Below are 18,006 nucleotides of genomic sequence, written 5' to 3' on the forward strand. Positions count from 1 at the left end.
CAAGCAAGGAATAGATCTTTACTCCTCTCTTCATTCCTAGTGCCTGGCATAAGGCTTTGAATAGATTTGGCACTTACTATATATTCTTTAAAGAAATATAAATTAATGATGAAAGCGATAGGCAAAGACTCTTATGGCTCATAGAATGAGTCACACCCTGAGACAGGTGTTGGAACTCCAATACTACTCCTTTAATTCTCCAAGTACACGAGCACACACGCACACACACACACACACACACACAGGCACTGTTAAATTGATTGGAACTATAAACTATATCCCATTAGGAAGAAAAAGAATGTAAAAAGAAATGAAAAACAATAGATTTTAAAATATTCTATTGGGGGCACGTGGGTGGCTCTGTGGGTTAAGCCTCGGCCTTGGGCTCAGGTCATGGTCTCAGGGTCCTGGGATGGAGCCCTGCATCGGGCTCTCTGCTCAGCAGGGAGCCTGCTTCCCCTTCTCTCTCTACCTGCCTCTGCCTACTTGTGATCTTTCTCTGTCAGATAAATAAATAAAATATTTTTTAAAAAATTAAAAAATAAAATATTCTATTGAATCTGCATTGCACTTTCTAGTTCCAGTTAGACTTTTATCCATTTGTTCATTCATTCATTCATGCATACATTCATTCAAGAAATATTCATGTAATGTATACTCTTATGTCAGTTACTGGGCTCTATTGAAGAGACTGAGAATCAGCTGATAACTGTGTTCAAATACTTGAATTTAAAAAAGGCATTTGTTCTACTGCAGAAGGTAAAGTTAGTATCGTTAGGCAGAAGTTTTTGTCGAGATTTCTGCTGATTATAATGTAAAGAAGTTAAATTTCAGCTACCACCTGTAGGATGTGCAGAAATTATTCTGATGAACAATGTTCATCAACAATGTTCTGATGAAATGTTTTCCTGAAAGCCTTCTCTGACCTCTCAGAGTAGAATATGTACCATTGATAGATCTTTGAAACATCCCATGCTTGCCCCAGTCACGCATGGCTAAGGTTATCTGCTGCAAAGCTCTCTGAGCCGTGGGTTTTCCCCGTTGGGCTGTAAGCTCAAGTGAGGGCAGGAGCTGCATCTGTCCTGGGAGTTCACCCTTGAAAACCCAGCCCCAAACACAGTGTCTAGTGTATAATACCTGCTTCAGTAATGGTTTCATCTGAACAAACACATGGAGGGTAACATTGAGAGGCAATTCTTTCACTGAAAAGTAGGGCCAGGTAACGCTATGATGTCTTCAAATTTTGATATAGCCTTATGATAGATTTTGATGAGAACTTTAGTTTTTTTCATTCCTTCCCCGTATTTTTATCTATAATAATCATTCTTAAGTTTTAATTTCCACTTCAAAACCTCAATATTATTCTTTCTAAAATGGGGAAATACCCGTTTTGAAGGATCATCTAAATATATGATTCTACTTTCAAAAATTATTAGGATCCTATCTGTTCAGTTGGTGTTTCCTGAGGCAGTCTCTGTATTAACCTCTATAGTGGGCGCTGGTTTTATTGTTCCTGAGGAAAACAAACAAACTCACATTTAGGTGACATAATCAGAAATGATCAAGTAGGCATTACTGAATACTAGAGATCACAGAATTGACGTTTTGGGGGGCTCTCAGGTAGCTCGGCGGGCTAAGCCTCTGCCTTCGGCTCAGGTCATGATCTCAGGGTCCTGGGATCGAGTCCCGCATTGGGCTCTCTGCTCCGCGGGGAGCCTGCTTCCCCCTCTCTCTCTGCCTGCCTCTCGGCCTACTTGTGATCTCTGTCTGTCAAATAAATAAATAAAATCTTAAAAAAAAATTCAATCCATTAAAAAAAAAAAGAATTGATGTTTTGGGGAAGAATAATAAAAATCCCAAATTCACATTCTTCCAAAATATGCATGGGAATTTGGCATGCCTCACATGTAGCAAGCATTGGTCAGTTTAGGTCCTAATGAGGGTGGACTGGGGGCATAAATTATACTTCTTAGGAATAATTGGGTACATAAAATAAGCTATTCAGAACTAAATGCCATTCCAACGCAATATTCTCCTGAAAGTATTTAATAGAAGTCTGATATTTTTAAATTATAACAAATTATAAAAAAGTACTCTCGTGACATCACTAATTAAGCACAGAGTAATGCAAATGATCCCAAAATTTGTGATTATATTTCATGCAAAATCATGGTTATGTCTGCCCGGAGGTTTGAAATCCATTCGCACCATTTTTTCTCATTCGCACCCTTAATTCATGATTCAAATACAGAAATGGATTACAAACTGTCTCAATATCAAACTGTCTCCCTCAGACTTACTGGTTTAACCAGTACATGACTCCTTTCTGGGGAAATTTATTTTTGAAGATTTCTACCACTATTATGCATTGAGCTCGACACCCTAAAACTTGAATTTTAAAAATCTGTCTAGTCTTTTCAGGTTATTTCTATAATATCATATTAGTTATTTAAAATATATCTGCCACTCCTATCCTTGTAATAAATGTAGTGAGAAGCAAAGTGCTGTAAAATTTATCTCTCTCTACGCTTGAGTACTCTGTGTGATCTAATTCAAAGATGCCTAAGGAACAAAAATGCAAGTGTTTCCCATTAATTAACCACAGAGTAAAATAACTGCATTACATAAAAAACACACTTGGCAGACTCTGACCCAACTGTTTCTTACCTCTTGCTGTAAGGTTTGCGTATTAAATGAGGTGAGAGAAGAGCCAAATGGTTTCAACAGGTCCCTCGCTCACCTCTGACTGGTTCATTCACTCGCTATACATACAGACCCAACATCCTATTTTCAACCCACACTTCACACATCTGAGTGTCTCTTTACCCACACTCACATCTCCAGAAGCAATGCATTCCCTTGACCAACTGGTTCCCCAAGACCATTTGAGAAAGGGAGAAATAGGTGTTGGGTTGGGTGGTTTTGCTATGGTTTTAAGATAAATGTTACCCCTTATGCTTAAGTCGATCCCTTTGGAAATAATTAAGTTTACTTACACTCGTGATTGATTTCATTTACATTATAAATATCATCAAATCTAATGATCTTGATGTTTACCAACTTCTTTTTTTAATTATAAGAAAGGTAGGGGCACCTGGGTTGCTCAGTCATTAAGCGTCTACCTTCGGCTCAGGTCATGATCCCAGGGTCCTGGGATTGAGCACCACATCAGGCTCCCTGCTCTGTGGAAAGCCTGCTTCTCCCTCTCCCATTCCCCCTGCTTGTGTTCTCTCTCTGGCTATGTCTTTCTCTGTCAAATCAATAAATAAAATCTGCAAAAAAAAAAAAAATAATTATATATATATATATATATATATATATATATATATATATATGAATGAAAGGTATAGAGGATCCTAAAAGTTTTTAAGGAATTTTAACAGATTTAGCAAGGCTTTCAGAGGCCCACACTTGGATAAAACAATGGAAGAGTTAAACTACAATAATATCTCTTAAATTCATTCCTCTTAACTATTTCTGGACAACGCAGTGTTCCAATGATCTGAAGCCTGACTTCTAAACTCTGTAGTTCAAAGCTTCGCCACAAGGGGCACTGGGCTTTGCAGCACCACCTATGGATCAGATTCAGAGAGACAGAAAAAGGCAGAAAAAAGCAGACCCCAAAGGACATCTTTTCATCACAGCCAGAGAAACAATTGTTAGGAAGAAAATGGAAACTTTGATAATATACCTTAATTATCGGCAAAAATGGAAAGTAAACAAATAACACTATGCCACATCCCTAAACCTCCAATTTTGGATGAAATTGAACTAAAAGCTATCAAAGAAGACAGTGTAACTAGATTTTTATGTAGAAGTTGCCATAAAATTAATAGTATTTCCAAGTCTGAATTTTACACAAAATCATATCACTGTCCTTATTTCTGCAACAAAATAACACCTTACTGATTTTGCACCGTGAATGAGCTAGAGAAATGTGTTTAATTAATTGGTCTATGTATATTTACAGAGGTCCAGTCTGTGCCATTCTATAATGATGAATTAAACACATGTCAACCATGTCCCCAGGAAGCCTGCTGGGTGGTAATAAAGGAGATATTTAAAACATACACATATAGGGTCACCTGGGCGGCTCAGTCGGTTAAGTGTCTGCCTTTGGGGTCATGATCCTGGGGTCCTGGGATCAAGCCCCACATCAGGCTCCCATCTGCTTCTCCCTCTCGCACTGCCCCTCTCCCACATTCGTGCTCTCTCTACCTCAAATGGATAAATAAAATCTTTTTAAAGAACATAAACACATATATAAATGTGACTAATATAAATTGTATTAAGAATAATAAAGAAAAAGCACTGAGAATAAAGGAATACAATTTCAATTGGCAACTCAAGTACACGACCTTGAAGCCAATACTTGGGTGTAAAGAGGTTGGTTGGGAGAGCGCTTGCCAGGAAGGGAAATGGGAGATTCTCCAAACCAATTAACATTCCCATTCAATTTGAGGACAATATTTATAATTAAATTTTAATGGCAATCTAAAATGTACTTTTTATGTTTCAAACCCATTCTTATCAATACATCACATGCAATTTTAGAACAAACACTAGTTATTATAAATACAAAAGTTTCCTTGATGTTATAAAACTAAAAGAATTCCATTCAGCACAGAGATAAATTTCCAGTAATAAATTAAGACGATATATGAATATATTAACAAATTAACTGCTCTTGGAAGAATTAAGATGATGGCTTCAACAGTTACTCCACTAACATTTAAGATACTTGTAAATACACCAATCTCATTATCTTGGCAGATGAGATTTCACTTTAATTTTTTTACTGATTTTTCTCTTAATTACTTGACCGTAATGTTATGTGCCTTCTAAGTTTAAACAAGGAAACTAGAGGGGGCCACTGGGGGGACAAATCTATTGTACAAGTTAGCAGGAAAGGTTTTGTGTTTCTGTTACCTTTTCTGGGTTCAATCCCATAGAGCATAATTTCCTGGTAAATTGGGAGAATTCTGCCCCTTGGTTTCTTGTTCTCAGCTCTTCGTCAGGCAGGTCTTAGCCCCACAAACCTCAAGTGCCTCCTCACTTCTCCCTCCCTCGTACAGTGCTCCTGGTACCATCTGCTCTCCCATTCCTGCCGCTGCCCCCAGGTCCCCTGCTCATTGCCATTGCTAAGTCACTTCCCTCCTGGGTGTTTCTTTGCCTTTGAGTGCTCCTGTATTCCCAATCTGACATTAGGTTAGGAGCAAGAGAATATGTATGTGATCTTCAGAGATGCCAATGAAAACAATAAACCATAATTTCCACCCTTGTCTCTAGTTCATATACCTGAAAATACAAATGGAGTATATCAAGTTCATTCCAGAAGTCCTATATGTTCATCTGCCCACTTTTCCTTTCTTCTGATGAGTTTTTACACTAAAATGCAAAAATGTCGTGGTAAAAATAAAGATGATAGATACAGTGTAACTTGCAAATTACAACCTGCTTAGGTATTTGATCATTCAGTTGCTAAAGGATTTGGATTTTCTTCTTCTTTTTTTTTTTTTTTTTTAAGACCTCCCTAAAAACCGAGATTGGAGCGAAGGGTAGGATTTCTGGTAACTGAATTTGAAATATCAAAAGAAAAGCTCAAATACCAAAATTTTCTGCTAAAAACTCTCAAATAAGATCATAAAGGAATGATTTGCAGACTGGTATCGAAAGGCCAGTGTGACTATTCCTGCTTCAATCTGGGTGTAAATTCCTGCAAAAAGGCAGGAGTGGAAAGCTATTCTGAATAACGGCAGTTAAAGTAGTCTTGTGAAGTGACAGCACGTTTCTATGAGCCGGACAGCGTCTTAACCCTGACAACAAGCCTAAGAAGGAGGTATTGCAGTCGTTTCCATTTTACAGATGAGGCTGCTGCATATGGAAAGATTGTCCAAGTTCACTCAGCCAGCAAGAGGCAGAACTAGGAGTTTAGCTCAGGCAGTCCTGCTCTGGAGCCCATTTTCCCAACCCCTCAACCAAACCGTAGAGTTTTTCGAGAATATGCTGCTTCACTTATACAATCGAGGGGAGGTCTTTGTCCCCAGAAGAGACTGGAGAAGAGTTGCCAAATGTACGCTGCTCTGCCCTGCTTCTTCCAACAAGTGTTTTTTGGCATGAGCGGAGACCCCAGGAGCCCCTGCCCACCTCGGGTCCCAGACAAGCACATGTCCCCAGGCTCTCAGCACATCCACAGGCTCCTGAATCATATAGTTGTTTTGTAAGTAAAAGGGCCTTATACATCATAAAACAATGGGTATGAGGCACACTGGCATTCAGGAGTCTCTCATTCACCCTCCTTGTTCATCTTCACCCCACAACCAGCGAGTTGTCCCAGCTTCTTAGCACCCCAGCTGTGGACCAAGATGGCGGCCTCCCAGCTGGCCTCCAGGACATTGCCTCTCATGAGGCTTTGTCTCCTGCACGGTGCTGCCACGCTAACCTCCCTTAAGTAATATCTTCTTTACAATGCTTCTCTGCTCAACATTTTCTGTGACAATCCATTTCCTACCTGAAAGTGGAGGGTACTTGAGAGATTATAGTTAAAATGGTGAGAAGTTGCAGTGGTGACTCCATTTCTGAATTTAACTCTACAATACTCCCAATTACTACAACTGAAATCCCTTTTTCTTCTTTACCTTTTTTTTGTAGAGAACACATTATTCCTATTCTGCTCCATAAATATGGCCCACAGTCCAAAGGAATACAACACTGACCCATTTACCGTCATCACAGCATCTCAATTCCTCCTGGATTTCCTTGTATATTTACGACTCCCCTGTCCCTGCTGAGAAGCCTCTGCTGTCTCTCAGACCGCTCTTCTCTGTCCTGCACATTCCCAACCTTTATTTGGGGCCTTCCCCTGAGCAGACCTCCCAGTCCATCTTAGCTCAAATCTATCTGTTACACCAAACCCTTCCAACTACACAACCCTCACTGATGTCCTTTTCTCCACACTCACCGGATGCGACAGGTGTACATGCTTTACTGGCATTTCTCTTTCTGCTAATAAATTTGAACACCCTTTAAAATGTTTATTGACTATTTTGTTATTATGTTGCCCTTTATAACTGCTCATTCATCTCCTCTACTTATTTTTCTACAGGGCTTTTTAGTCTTTTTCTTTTCATTATTAAAGAACTTTTGTATATTCTAGATATGAAAATGTTCTTATCATTTGCATTACAAGTGCTTTTCCAAATATCTGAAGACAGCAGCTCTTCTTTCTACATTTTAAAAAGCTTTTCTCAGACCCTTCCTTCTCCGTAGCTAATCTAATATATTTAATTTATTCAAATATTTAATTTGTTTCAAAAATTTTTTTTTTAATTTTGTTTAAAAAGTCTCTTTGGATTCTAGCTGGAATTGCAGTTTTTTGTCTTGTTTTTAGAAAAAACTTTAAAATTTTTTTTTTTTTTAAGTGAACTCTACCCCAACTTGGGTCTCAAACTCATGACCTCTAGATCAAGAATTGGATGGTCTACTGACTGAGCCAGGAGGGGGCCCTTGCATGAAATTTTAAAATTAATTTTGGAAGAATTAACATTTCTATGATACTCCTGAGCTACAGCACAGTTGGTTTTCTCATTGGTTCAGGTATCATTTCACGTTCTTCAGTCCGATTTTATAGTTTTCCTCATTTACACCTCTCCATTTTGAAATGTCATCCAACTTTTGCAACTTGAGGAATGTGTATTTTCAAAGTTGAAAACACCATAACTGTATAAAGGTTGCTTTTGATTCTATTATTATTAACTTGGCAAATATTATCATTTTCCATGGAAAGAGTTTAAATTCTATGGTCAGGTATGTGTAACTATCCTTTTATGGCTTCTAGATCTCCAGTCTTTTTAAGACCATATCTGTCACCCCTATGTGGTATATATATATTCTCCTGGGTTTTCTTTTAAGATTTTAAAATTATTCTATTGTTTCTATTCCCATCTCTAATCCATCTGGAATTCATTTTGTATATAGGTTAAGATTCAGGTCCAATTTTATTTTTACCCTGATGGATGGACAGTTATGTCAGCACCATTTATGAACTAATATAACTTTTTTCCCACTGACTTGAACCAACACTTTCATCATATATTAAATTCTTATACATATTGAACTCTATTTCAGGATTCCCTATTCTATCCTACTGATCATTTTATCTCTTACTGTACTAATCCCATATTGATTTAATTTCAGTGGCTTTATATTATGTTATGGTAACCCATAACTTAAGTTTTCCTTCACTGGTCTTCATTTTCATACTTCTAAAGGCTCTTCTCAGGCATTTCCTTTCCATTCAAACTCTAAGATCATTTATCCATATACTTTAAAAAATCTATTGGCTTGTAATTGAAATTGCATGACATTTGTATATTAATTTGGGGAGAATCACCATTTTTATCTACCGAGACATTCAGCCAAAAACATGACATGTCTATACTTTTTCAGATCTTGTTTGATGTTCTTCCATAAGACTTCAAAGTTTTCTTCATTTGCGTCACCTCTTTCTTATTTTGTGACTAAACTAGAGCATATGAAAATCGATATTTTACTACCTAGTTAAAAACTGTATGTATAGGTGTACAGATAAACAGCAATCTAATTATCTATCTAATCTAATCTAACTGATATCATGATTGCTGAATTCCAGAAATCCTAGGAAATGTGACAACACGGCTAACCTCAATGAAAAAGATTAGACTTTGAGCCAGGAGAAAACTTTGTTTTACGCTTAAAACCGGACTCCTTTTATCTCTTACTAAAACTTGTAATTATTGCAATCCTATCTGAAATGGTTTCAGAAACATAAGCCTTGCATATTCTTGCAATTAAAGATATTATCTAAAATGAAATAGTTTCCTGTGCCACTAGAAACAAAATCTCTGAATAAAATCATTGTGGAATCACCACTAGAGTCTTACTTGACTAGAAAGTTTAGAAGCTTCCACAGCATGTTCAAAATCTGGTCTTCCAAGCACAGCAGGCTCTTTATTCATTACTCCTTGCCCTTTCTTGTACTCTGCCTAAAATGAATAAATAAGAGAATGTTAAATATTTCTACTTCCCAATGAAGAATTATATTAATATTAGCTGAAAAAATTATAATAGACCCTCAGTCCATAAAAAAAGCATTTTTTACAACTCACCAAATGCTAAAATGCAGACTGGTAGAGCAGAAATTGACTTTAAGTAGTTATGTAAATAAATTCAACCTTTTTTGTAGTAAAATAATTACTAAATTTGAGTCTATGTACCCTGTCCTCATCATTGTGCTGATGCATAAACACTGAAAAAAATTAGGAGAAATTTCTGGATAATTGAGACCCTGCCTTCTGCAGACAGATAGCCTGTATGGTTCCTTTCACCTTAGGAACTGATCTAACCCCGTTTGGTTAGCATCAAGTTAAATCTTGTAAATAGTTATTAATTTTGAAGCACGTATAGTCTCTGTTATTCAAACATTTGGTTTGTTTGAAGTCATCATTTTTAACCAGGGTGTAACATATATTTAATTAAAATGGTATTAACCAATAATGATATCTTGGAGAAGATAAAACAAGAAAACAGTCAACCTGTATAGAAAATGTACAAGGGTAAATGGTGACAAAAAAGAATCTGCGCAATTAACAGTAACACAATGGGAACACGGCCAAATGAAGTTCGTTGGGACAGGGTAAGGTGAGAGACCAGACGACTAACAAAACTGACTTTCAGACTGAGGCATCTGAATGTTACCTTACACCCAAAGAGCACTTACTTCTCTAAAAGTATGACAGCATTAGCCAAAGTCAAGGCAAATTTGAGCAGTTTCTGCATATACCTGAATAACTTACACAGTCAAAGGGATAGTTCAGATAAAAAACTTGAGGTATCATTAATTCAGATTGATTAATTTCACTAATTAAATTAACCAGTCAACCACCAAAGCCACGTGTCGTCTCTGAAAAAATAAGAAATCATTTCTGCTCAAGATAAGAAAGAGAGATTACATTGCTTATGAGCTTGGAGAGCTGTGTTGCCATCTTGATGTCTGGTCTGTTGAGATCCGCACTGTACGTGTGGGCGTCCTGCACATCTTTTCTATAAGAAATCTGATCAAAGAGACAATTTTGATTGAAAGAAAAAGAAAGAAGAAATTAATCATGTTACAGGGCTACCAATCTTAATGTTCATCACATCAATTATTCTTGCCATCATCATCTTAGAGAACCCAGCGACCATAAATTGTTTTTTTAATTTTTTGTATGCACAACATTTATTTGAATAGATACATTATTTTTTTTCTACCATGCCTAAGTCTCACTAGCATTATTACGTGTGAACTGGAGTCATACAATCTAAAATTTGTGAGCCCGAGACTTCAGCACAAAACCAGTCTTAGAGAATCTTATGGAATTCTTCGTGAATTATCACCTGAAAAGCATGTCATTGCATGTAAATGTGTATGTACATGTTCACATACAGAAAATCCCCAGCGAGGGCTGTAACTTGCCCATCACACAGTCTTGACCCCCAATGGATGTAGGATAAGCCCAGCACATGAGCGTAGAAAATCACTTCCTGGGGTGAGGGCACGTAAAGCTGCTCTCTCCAGCTCTCTTTTTCTTTTTCTGACTGGACTCTTAAAATGCCCATGTCTGGCAAGTCTAGTCATGAGTACTGATATTTTTATTACCTAGCAAATACCATCGCAATGACTTGAGCCTCCGAAAATAAAAGCAATGACATTAAGGAACATTCATTCTCTGAATGCACGAGATACAATCAAACCAAAGTGTGGAAAATAGACATTTCAACAGAAAAAATACATGTACATTTTACCAAGCATACTTAAAACGATGGTGGTTATTTAGATTAACTCGACAGACAAACAGGAGGAGAAACCAGATGAGAACTGGTGTAACGTCCCACAGTCAACACCTCACCAGTCTGTCCGTTTCTCTGCCTCCTGAGCTCAGTCATGAGCTGAAGGAGTATTCATCTATTTTCCACCAGAAAATAGATAATTATCACCAGGGGCTGGTCGATTTGTCCATTACATTAGTTCTATTAAAGTTCTAAGGCGGGTGCCTGGGTGGCTTAGTGGGTTAAAGCCTCTGCCTTCAGCTCAGGTTATGGTCCCAGGGTCCTGGGATCGGGCTCCCTGCTCGGCAGGGAGCCTGCTTCTCTGTCTCTCTCTGCGTACTTGGGTTCTCTGTCTGTCAAATAAATACATAAAATCTTTAAAAAAAAAAAAAAAAAGAGTTCTAAGGCAAAGAGAGTAGCAATGGTTATTTTTAGGACCCCCCTTCATTTTTTCAAGGCATGCAAAGGTAGAACATAGAAATGTAAAACTGGACAAGTATACAAAATGCACTATTAATTATATTTGCATGAAACAAGTATTTCTAATATTGCCTGCAAACTTTCTACAATAGCATCATCTAAGGTGCTTATTCAAAAATTAGATTCCAGAGGTCCATCCCCAACCTTACATAGCAGAATTTCAGCAAATGGGGCGGAAGAATCTGCATTTTAATGAATTCTCCTGTTGATCAATATGAGCCAGTGTGTGTTCTAGATAATATCAACGTATCTGGTTATTTTCCTTTCAGTCTTGCAGAGTTAAAGAAAAAAAAATGTACTTTCTTACTCCTTTCAAAAATATCAGGTATAAGAAATGAAAAGCTCCCTACGCATTCTATTATTTTATTTCAGTGAAATATTTATATATATTTCTATTTAGTCCTGTAAGGCCTTGCATTTGTCTCACCACCATGACTGTTTTTTAAACAGTGTTTATAATCATGCATCTGTCTAAAAAGTGAACACAACTTCAACAGAATTAACATAATTTCAGCAAGAACATCTGTTTTCCTCAGCATTTCTGTTCTCATAGGCTTCACCTTAACAAATAATTCAGGTGAGTTTTGTGCACCCAGGTAGCAAAAGAAACAGGAAAATGGGCTGAAAACTGAGTTATATTGTTGGGTGAATTTTTTTAAATCTTTAAGGATGTAAAATTAAGCCAATTTCATTGGCTTCAAATAACCACAAGCTCGTGCACCAACGAGGGCCAGCCACCCCCTACCCCCCCAACCCCCCCTACCCCCACCCCCTACCCCCCCCACCCCCCCACCCCCTACTCCCCCCACTTCCGCCTGCACCCAGTTAAACACAAGCTGTGTAAACAAAAAAAAAAAAAAAACGGACTCTCAGGTGAAAACAAACCAAAATTACTACCCACCTACAAGACTAACTATTCCTAAGTTACTGCATTCATACGGAAACCACAGGGGGGTAATGTCTTTTTGTTTAGAAAAGAATGAGGATAAAAATGGAAACCCTTACTTTCTGAAAAGAGCTGCAACCTTCCAGAAATCTCAGCTTCGCCTGGGTTATGTAATTATATGCTGCTCAGCCTAATGACTGCATGAAGAGAGGTGAGGGGCACAAAGGCGGCAGGAGCAGGACTCTGAATAGGGCCCCATCATCCATGTAAATTGCAAATTAGAGGCCGGCATATGTGACTCAAAACAAATATTAAGATTGACAAGAGCTGCAAATTCAAACAAGCGGACACCACAGAGCCACACAGGAGAACGGCCCGGGAGCCCCGTCACAAGCCAGATCTTCCAGAAGACCACCGTGCACGGGGACATCCCGCAGGAACGAGGCTGTCCATGGAGAGGCACAGGGCCGTGGGCTCCTGGTCTTCCCTATCTGCAAGGAGGTCTGAACTGGGCGGTGCGGCAACATGGCTGCCTGGCGGACCGCTCATCTTCCTCCTCCTAACCTGGGTCTGAGGGGAGCTCGCCTGACATTTCTCTCACGTCTGCAATATGTCTTTGCTTCGTTCTGCAGTCTGTCAGAACCCAGGAAGAATAAAAATGGCACATGGCAGAAGAGAGATGTGGCAGGGGAAGGTCAAAGAATACATATATTTTTTTCCTATTTCCTGAATAAATTCAACCCCTAAGTGCTAACTGTATTGGCACAAGGGACCAGCGTCCATCCTTTGGGCTGTCTTCTCTTGACAAGATGGTGTCCTGTACAATACTGCTGAATAAGAAGAGAAAAGGAGACTCATCATTGACTCTCAAGCTTGCACCTATCTGGGGCTGATGAAAATCATCAGCCCCAGATGGGTGCAAGCTTGAGAGTCATTGATGGATTTTGTCTTACTTTACTTAACGTCTCGTTCCCTACTGCATCCTTGGAGGACGGAAGGAAAAAGCAGGAGAAGGGAGATGGAAGAAGGGAGGACATAAAAGAGAAAAGAGAGGAAGAGGGGGAAGAGAAGAAATCATGACACCAGTAATAATCGCCACTTTGGACCATTTACTAAGGGCCGACTAGCATATTAAGGATTTGACATTCACTGCCTCACTCACGCATTTCTTGAACGGATGACTATAAGAATTTACATTCCTTACACCAAGTTCTGTCTACTACTCTTCTATTTCAAAATGTTTCTTAATTCTTAACTATTTATTCTCATTAATGAACATTAGAGTAACTCCAGTCAGTTCCACAACAGAAACACATGGAAATATAGTGAGCATTACAACTCAACCTACAAAACAACTCCGGGAAAAATCTCTCAATACTATTTCAGTGTGTTCCCAAGAGAAGTAGGTGTATTTCCCCACTTCTTTAAACCTTGTGTTATACCTTCCATGAAGTTTCCTCATTTCCTTCTAGAGGTCCCACACAAGGCCATAAAGTAATTATCATAAGGTGATCATTTCCTTATACCTTGATCTTATATCCAAGATAAACTACTTTTTCTTTTTAATAACATAACAATATACAATCTTATCTGTAAAGACTGATTTTAGTTTCTTTCTCAGGAACACCTGAAATGATTACCCTACATGCTTGATCTCTTCCTCCTTCCCCCCCCCCCACATTAAATTTCTTTCCTGTCCCTTTTCCATTTATCTGGGTCATTTCCCTAAGGTATGTCTTTGTAATGGACATATGTAATTTTTGTATCCTGGGGTTTTTTATTTGGAAACTGCTCTCCCTCACTCCAGGTGATTTGGTGGGCTGTATCCTAGGCACCCTACCTTCTTGGTGGCAGGCGTGGTCACATGACAAGCTCAGCAATCAGACATCTCATTCTTTCAGAAACCATGATCAGTAAGGGGGGCAGACACAGCACCCAGGGAGGACCAGAGTCACTGATGGATCTCGGGCTGGGGGAGAAAGAGCTGCTGTCCTTCCCTCTGGAATCAGCGGCTCTAGGGATAATTTAATTTTGGAAACACCAGCCGTCATCCTGAGACCACCTAGACAGTCTGTCTGAAAGCAAAGCCACACAGTGGGGAGACAGAAAGAGCCCCACGGACACTGTGAGCCTCTGGATCCTGTTACCTCGAAAGGTAACTTGAACTTCCGGTTATGTAAACCAATAAATTCTCATGTTTTCCTTAGCTAACTTGAAACGGAGTTCTGTTGCTAAACCTAGAAACTCCCGATTAACACAGTCTCCATCTCCGGTTTTTCTGCCGTGTCAAATCTGTTCTCTATTGCTTCCAATAAAGATATTAATTCTATCAAATCTGTTTTTGAATTTCTTCCTTGTCTCACCACGTTCACTTTGTCCCTCAGTTTGTACTGTCATCATTTTATCGTCTCTTAATCTCAGCTTATTTCCTATAATCTACAGATTTTTTTTTATTATGTTCAGTTAGCCCACATAGAGCATATCATTAGTTTTTGACCTACTGTTCCATGATTCATTAGTTGCGTTTAACATCTTTTGCGGGTTTTTTTAACACCTGTGTGGAAGGTCCAACATGCCGTTGTTCTGAGCACTTCACACGTACGAAGGCATTAAATCATCACCCCAACTTTGTTTGCTGCAGTGTCTGTGTCCAACCGGGCTTCCTCAACATTCCCTCCCAGGACGGGAACCAGTTATCCGCAGTCCCCTTCCCTGTATTGTTCTGAGTTGGGCTTGGCCAATGAGAGACTCAGACTTAGGTCCTTAGTTAAGGACCAAGGTTGAGAGGTGAGGGGACAGCCAGGATGGCAGTCACAGACATACAACCTTGGGGGAGTTAGGGCTGGTGAGCAGACGTAAAAACATCAACCCCAGCTGGCTCAGAATCATCATTCCCTTTGCTGCTCTGACGAGGGCTGATGGGATTCTTGGTGAGAAGAGACTAGAAAGGATATACACGTTAAGTTTGCGGAACAGAAGGGAGGAGCATGGCCTGTGTTTCGTTATAATCTTGAAGCACTTGTACAGTCATTCCCAAGAAACACTTGTATCCTAAAACTCTCACATTAGAGAGGTCCCAGGTATCTCACAAAGGCACGTGGACTGGAAATTCTATCTCAGGCTTCTGTCTGGGCATCCCGTATGTAAAAAATGAGTAAAGTATTAAATTGTAACTATTGGGATGCCTGGGTGGCTAGGACGGTTAAGCATCTGCCTTCTGCTCAGGTCACCATCCCAGGGTCCTGGCATCAAGTCCCTGCTCAACGGGAAGCCTGCTTCTCCCTCTGTTTACCTCTCTCTCCCCCTCACGAATAAAATAAAAGTCTTTAATAAATAAGTAAATAGTAAGTATTATTTTTAGGAGAGAATATATGCATTTTATATACAGGTAAACGTAGGATCTGATATTCATCAGAAGGCAGAAAAGTTTTCAATCTCCTAAAAGATGAAGTAAAATACAGAACTGCATCTTTCTTGTTATTATTGTTGTCATTGTTTATAAAAAGCATTTTAGAGTTCATAGTTTTTTAATTCATGAGTTAATTTTACCACCACCAAAATCTTGTAAAGAAGGCAGAATAAGCATTACTAACTCTTCTGTCTCAGAGACGAGCAAAGCACTAATGTATCCATTTTAATACTCACTCCCAAAGTGCTGTTATCGTAAGCAACATCGAGGGAAGCACACAGAACCATGACTGCCTCTCCGGTACCACTTTACTGATTCATCACTTTCACTTTCTGATGGAAAAGAAATTTTATCTCCTGATAAGTTTTTATTACCACTAAGAAAATATATATATCATTCTTGAACATTCAATCTCTGGTTTCCCCTGCTGAATACTTCCTTCTAATGCACACTGAATTGATTACCAATATGGTCTTTTGGAAGAGTTTACCACTCCAATTTCATCACAAGTCTACTCAGACCACATCACTTACGAAACTTAAGATGGCAGTTCAAAATTTGTTTGACTTTCTTCAGAACTATTGGGTTTCGTGTCTCTGATAAGATTGATGAGAACTAATAATGTTTTACTGGGGTTTTCATTTTGAGGCCATCTTAGGGGAAAATAACAGGATAGATTATCTCTAGTTTCTCTAATGACATCAGAAGAGTTTGGCAGGGGTACATCCCTTAAGATACAAAAGGATTTAGATTGGCTGTTTTTAATCATTTCTTGATTATAATATCAACAAAAATAGGTAGTTATATGGGTTCGGGATCATTTTGAACATGCTCTTCTGACCTAAGTGCTTCTTAATATAAATTTCACATGGAGTTGGCCTTTTATTCAATCTAAGATCTGTTAATTATTTCAAATTGACTATGAAATCATCCTAACCTCTCCAATCACCCTTTAAGATTGGAAGGGGACCAAAGAGGACTCATATTTCACAGAGCTGCCCTTCTGCAAAGCTCTTCCTATATACCATCTCATTTAATACTCAAGAGAGGCCAGTGAGGGAGATATCACGGCCCCACTTTACAGATAGGAACACTGAGATTTAGAGATATTAGGGAACTTGTCCAAGATCATCCAGGCAACCTCTGGTCTGACTCCAAATTCCTTTTCTACTATACGCTACAGTGGAGAGCAATTGGGTAAATGATCTCCAACCCCGTTCTGTGCTCACTGAATTGGTGGGGAAGGCGAACAGAAGAGACTTGTGCCCCTAGGACGGTCTTCCTCTTGAAGCTCTCAGTTCCACAGAGGGGAGAAGTCAGCTGGCCCTCCCTGAAGTCCTTCCTCATCCTCTCCTGCCTATTCAGGTCTCTAAAGGCTGAGGGAGAGAACGGTTCTGTGCCCTTTGGTCCACTGATAAATGTTCTTATAAAAGTTTGAGCTGAAAGAAGGCAGAACGTAAAAGTTTTAAACTGCTGTTGGCCCAGTTTCTTGGTTCTCTAGCAGATATCAGAAAGCTGACTTGTCCTTGGTGGAAACATAAAATAAAAAGGTAAGCAAAGATGCATTGTTTCTAAGCAAATTGGTTGTATGTGTGACAACACATTTTCTTTTAAATTAAATCAGGTCATTTATAGGCAGCATGTAAAGGGACATCCCACGTTACCAAAGGGTAATTCTATTAGTAGATTCTCTGCAAATGGGTTTCACTGGAGTGGAGTTTTGTGGGAGACAGAGTTTCATCTTTTGTGGAGATGTACTAGCCTCACCTACAAACCAGGAAAGGTGCTTGCTTTCCTGAGGCTTTTGAGACCTCTGTTTAAATTTCATATTGTAGGGACAACAAATGTATTATTCTAAGTGCCTTGACTCTAGAGGAATATCAACTACTTCACAGGTAGAATACAATTATCATTCGCACTTTAAATCTGAGTAAATAGTCTTAAACACTTTCTAAATCCTATTATATGTACAAACTTTGCATGTGAAGGTCGAGCCGAGTAGGCAGAGGAGTGTAAGTAAATACATCCTTCTCCCAAAAGTACACAGTATTGAATGAAAGAGAAAAGGCCTTTATACTCTATTCCCTCAATCCCACAATCAAAGACCTTTTAAAAGAAAAGGCAGAGTTAAAATAATAACCCCAGTTCTATGATAAGGAACTTCCGTATTTGAATGTCATTGAATTATAGAGTTGGAAGCGGCCTCCCCAGGGTCCGTGTGAGGCGTTCCAGCCGCTCCCGGACCACCACGACGCCTTCATCCCCACAGCGCCTTGCATCTGGTGATCTAAATCCTGATGATAAACTATTTTGTCCCACATTTTAAAATTTTCATTCACAATCTTGACCAATAACCAGTGCCTTTTAAGAGGCAGGCAGTGGGCCT

General features: G+C 39.0%; 1 protein-coding gene across 11 annotated transcripts in view; it reads right to left on the reverse strand.

The window, feature by feature from the left end:
* NEBL (nebulette) overlaps positions 1-18,006 on the reverse strand; it is a 360,144-nt gene that overhangs the window by 77,278 nt on the left and 264,860 nt on the right. For 9 of the 11 annotated variants that reach the window (XM_032349568.1, XM_032349570.1, XM_032349565.1 and 6 more), the window contains 2 exons: positions 9,990-10,091; positions 8,922-9,023 (listed from right to left, as the gene is read on the reverse strand). The exons of the other annotated variants lie outside the window; for them this stretch is intronic. In XM_032349568.1, coding sequence (XP_032205459.1) covers positions 8,922-9,023; positions 9,990-10,091 — 204 coding nt within the window. The remainder of the gene's footprint in view (positions 1-8,921; positions 9,024-9,989; positions 10,092-18,006) is intronic. 11 annotated transcript variants of the gene reach the window in all.

This window comes from Mustela erminea, chromosome 6 (assembly GCF_009829155.1).
Source record: "Mustela erminea isolate mMusErm1 chromosome 6, mMusErm1.Pri, whole genome shotgun sequence".
Classification (NCBI taxonomy): Eukaryota; Metazoa; Chordata; class Mammalia; order Carnivora; family Mustelidae; genus Mustela; species Mustela erminea.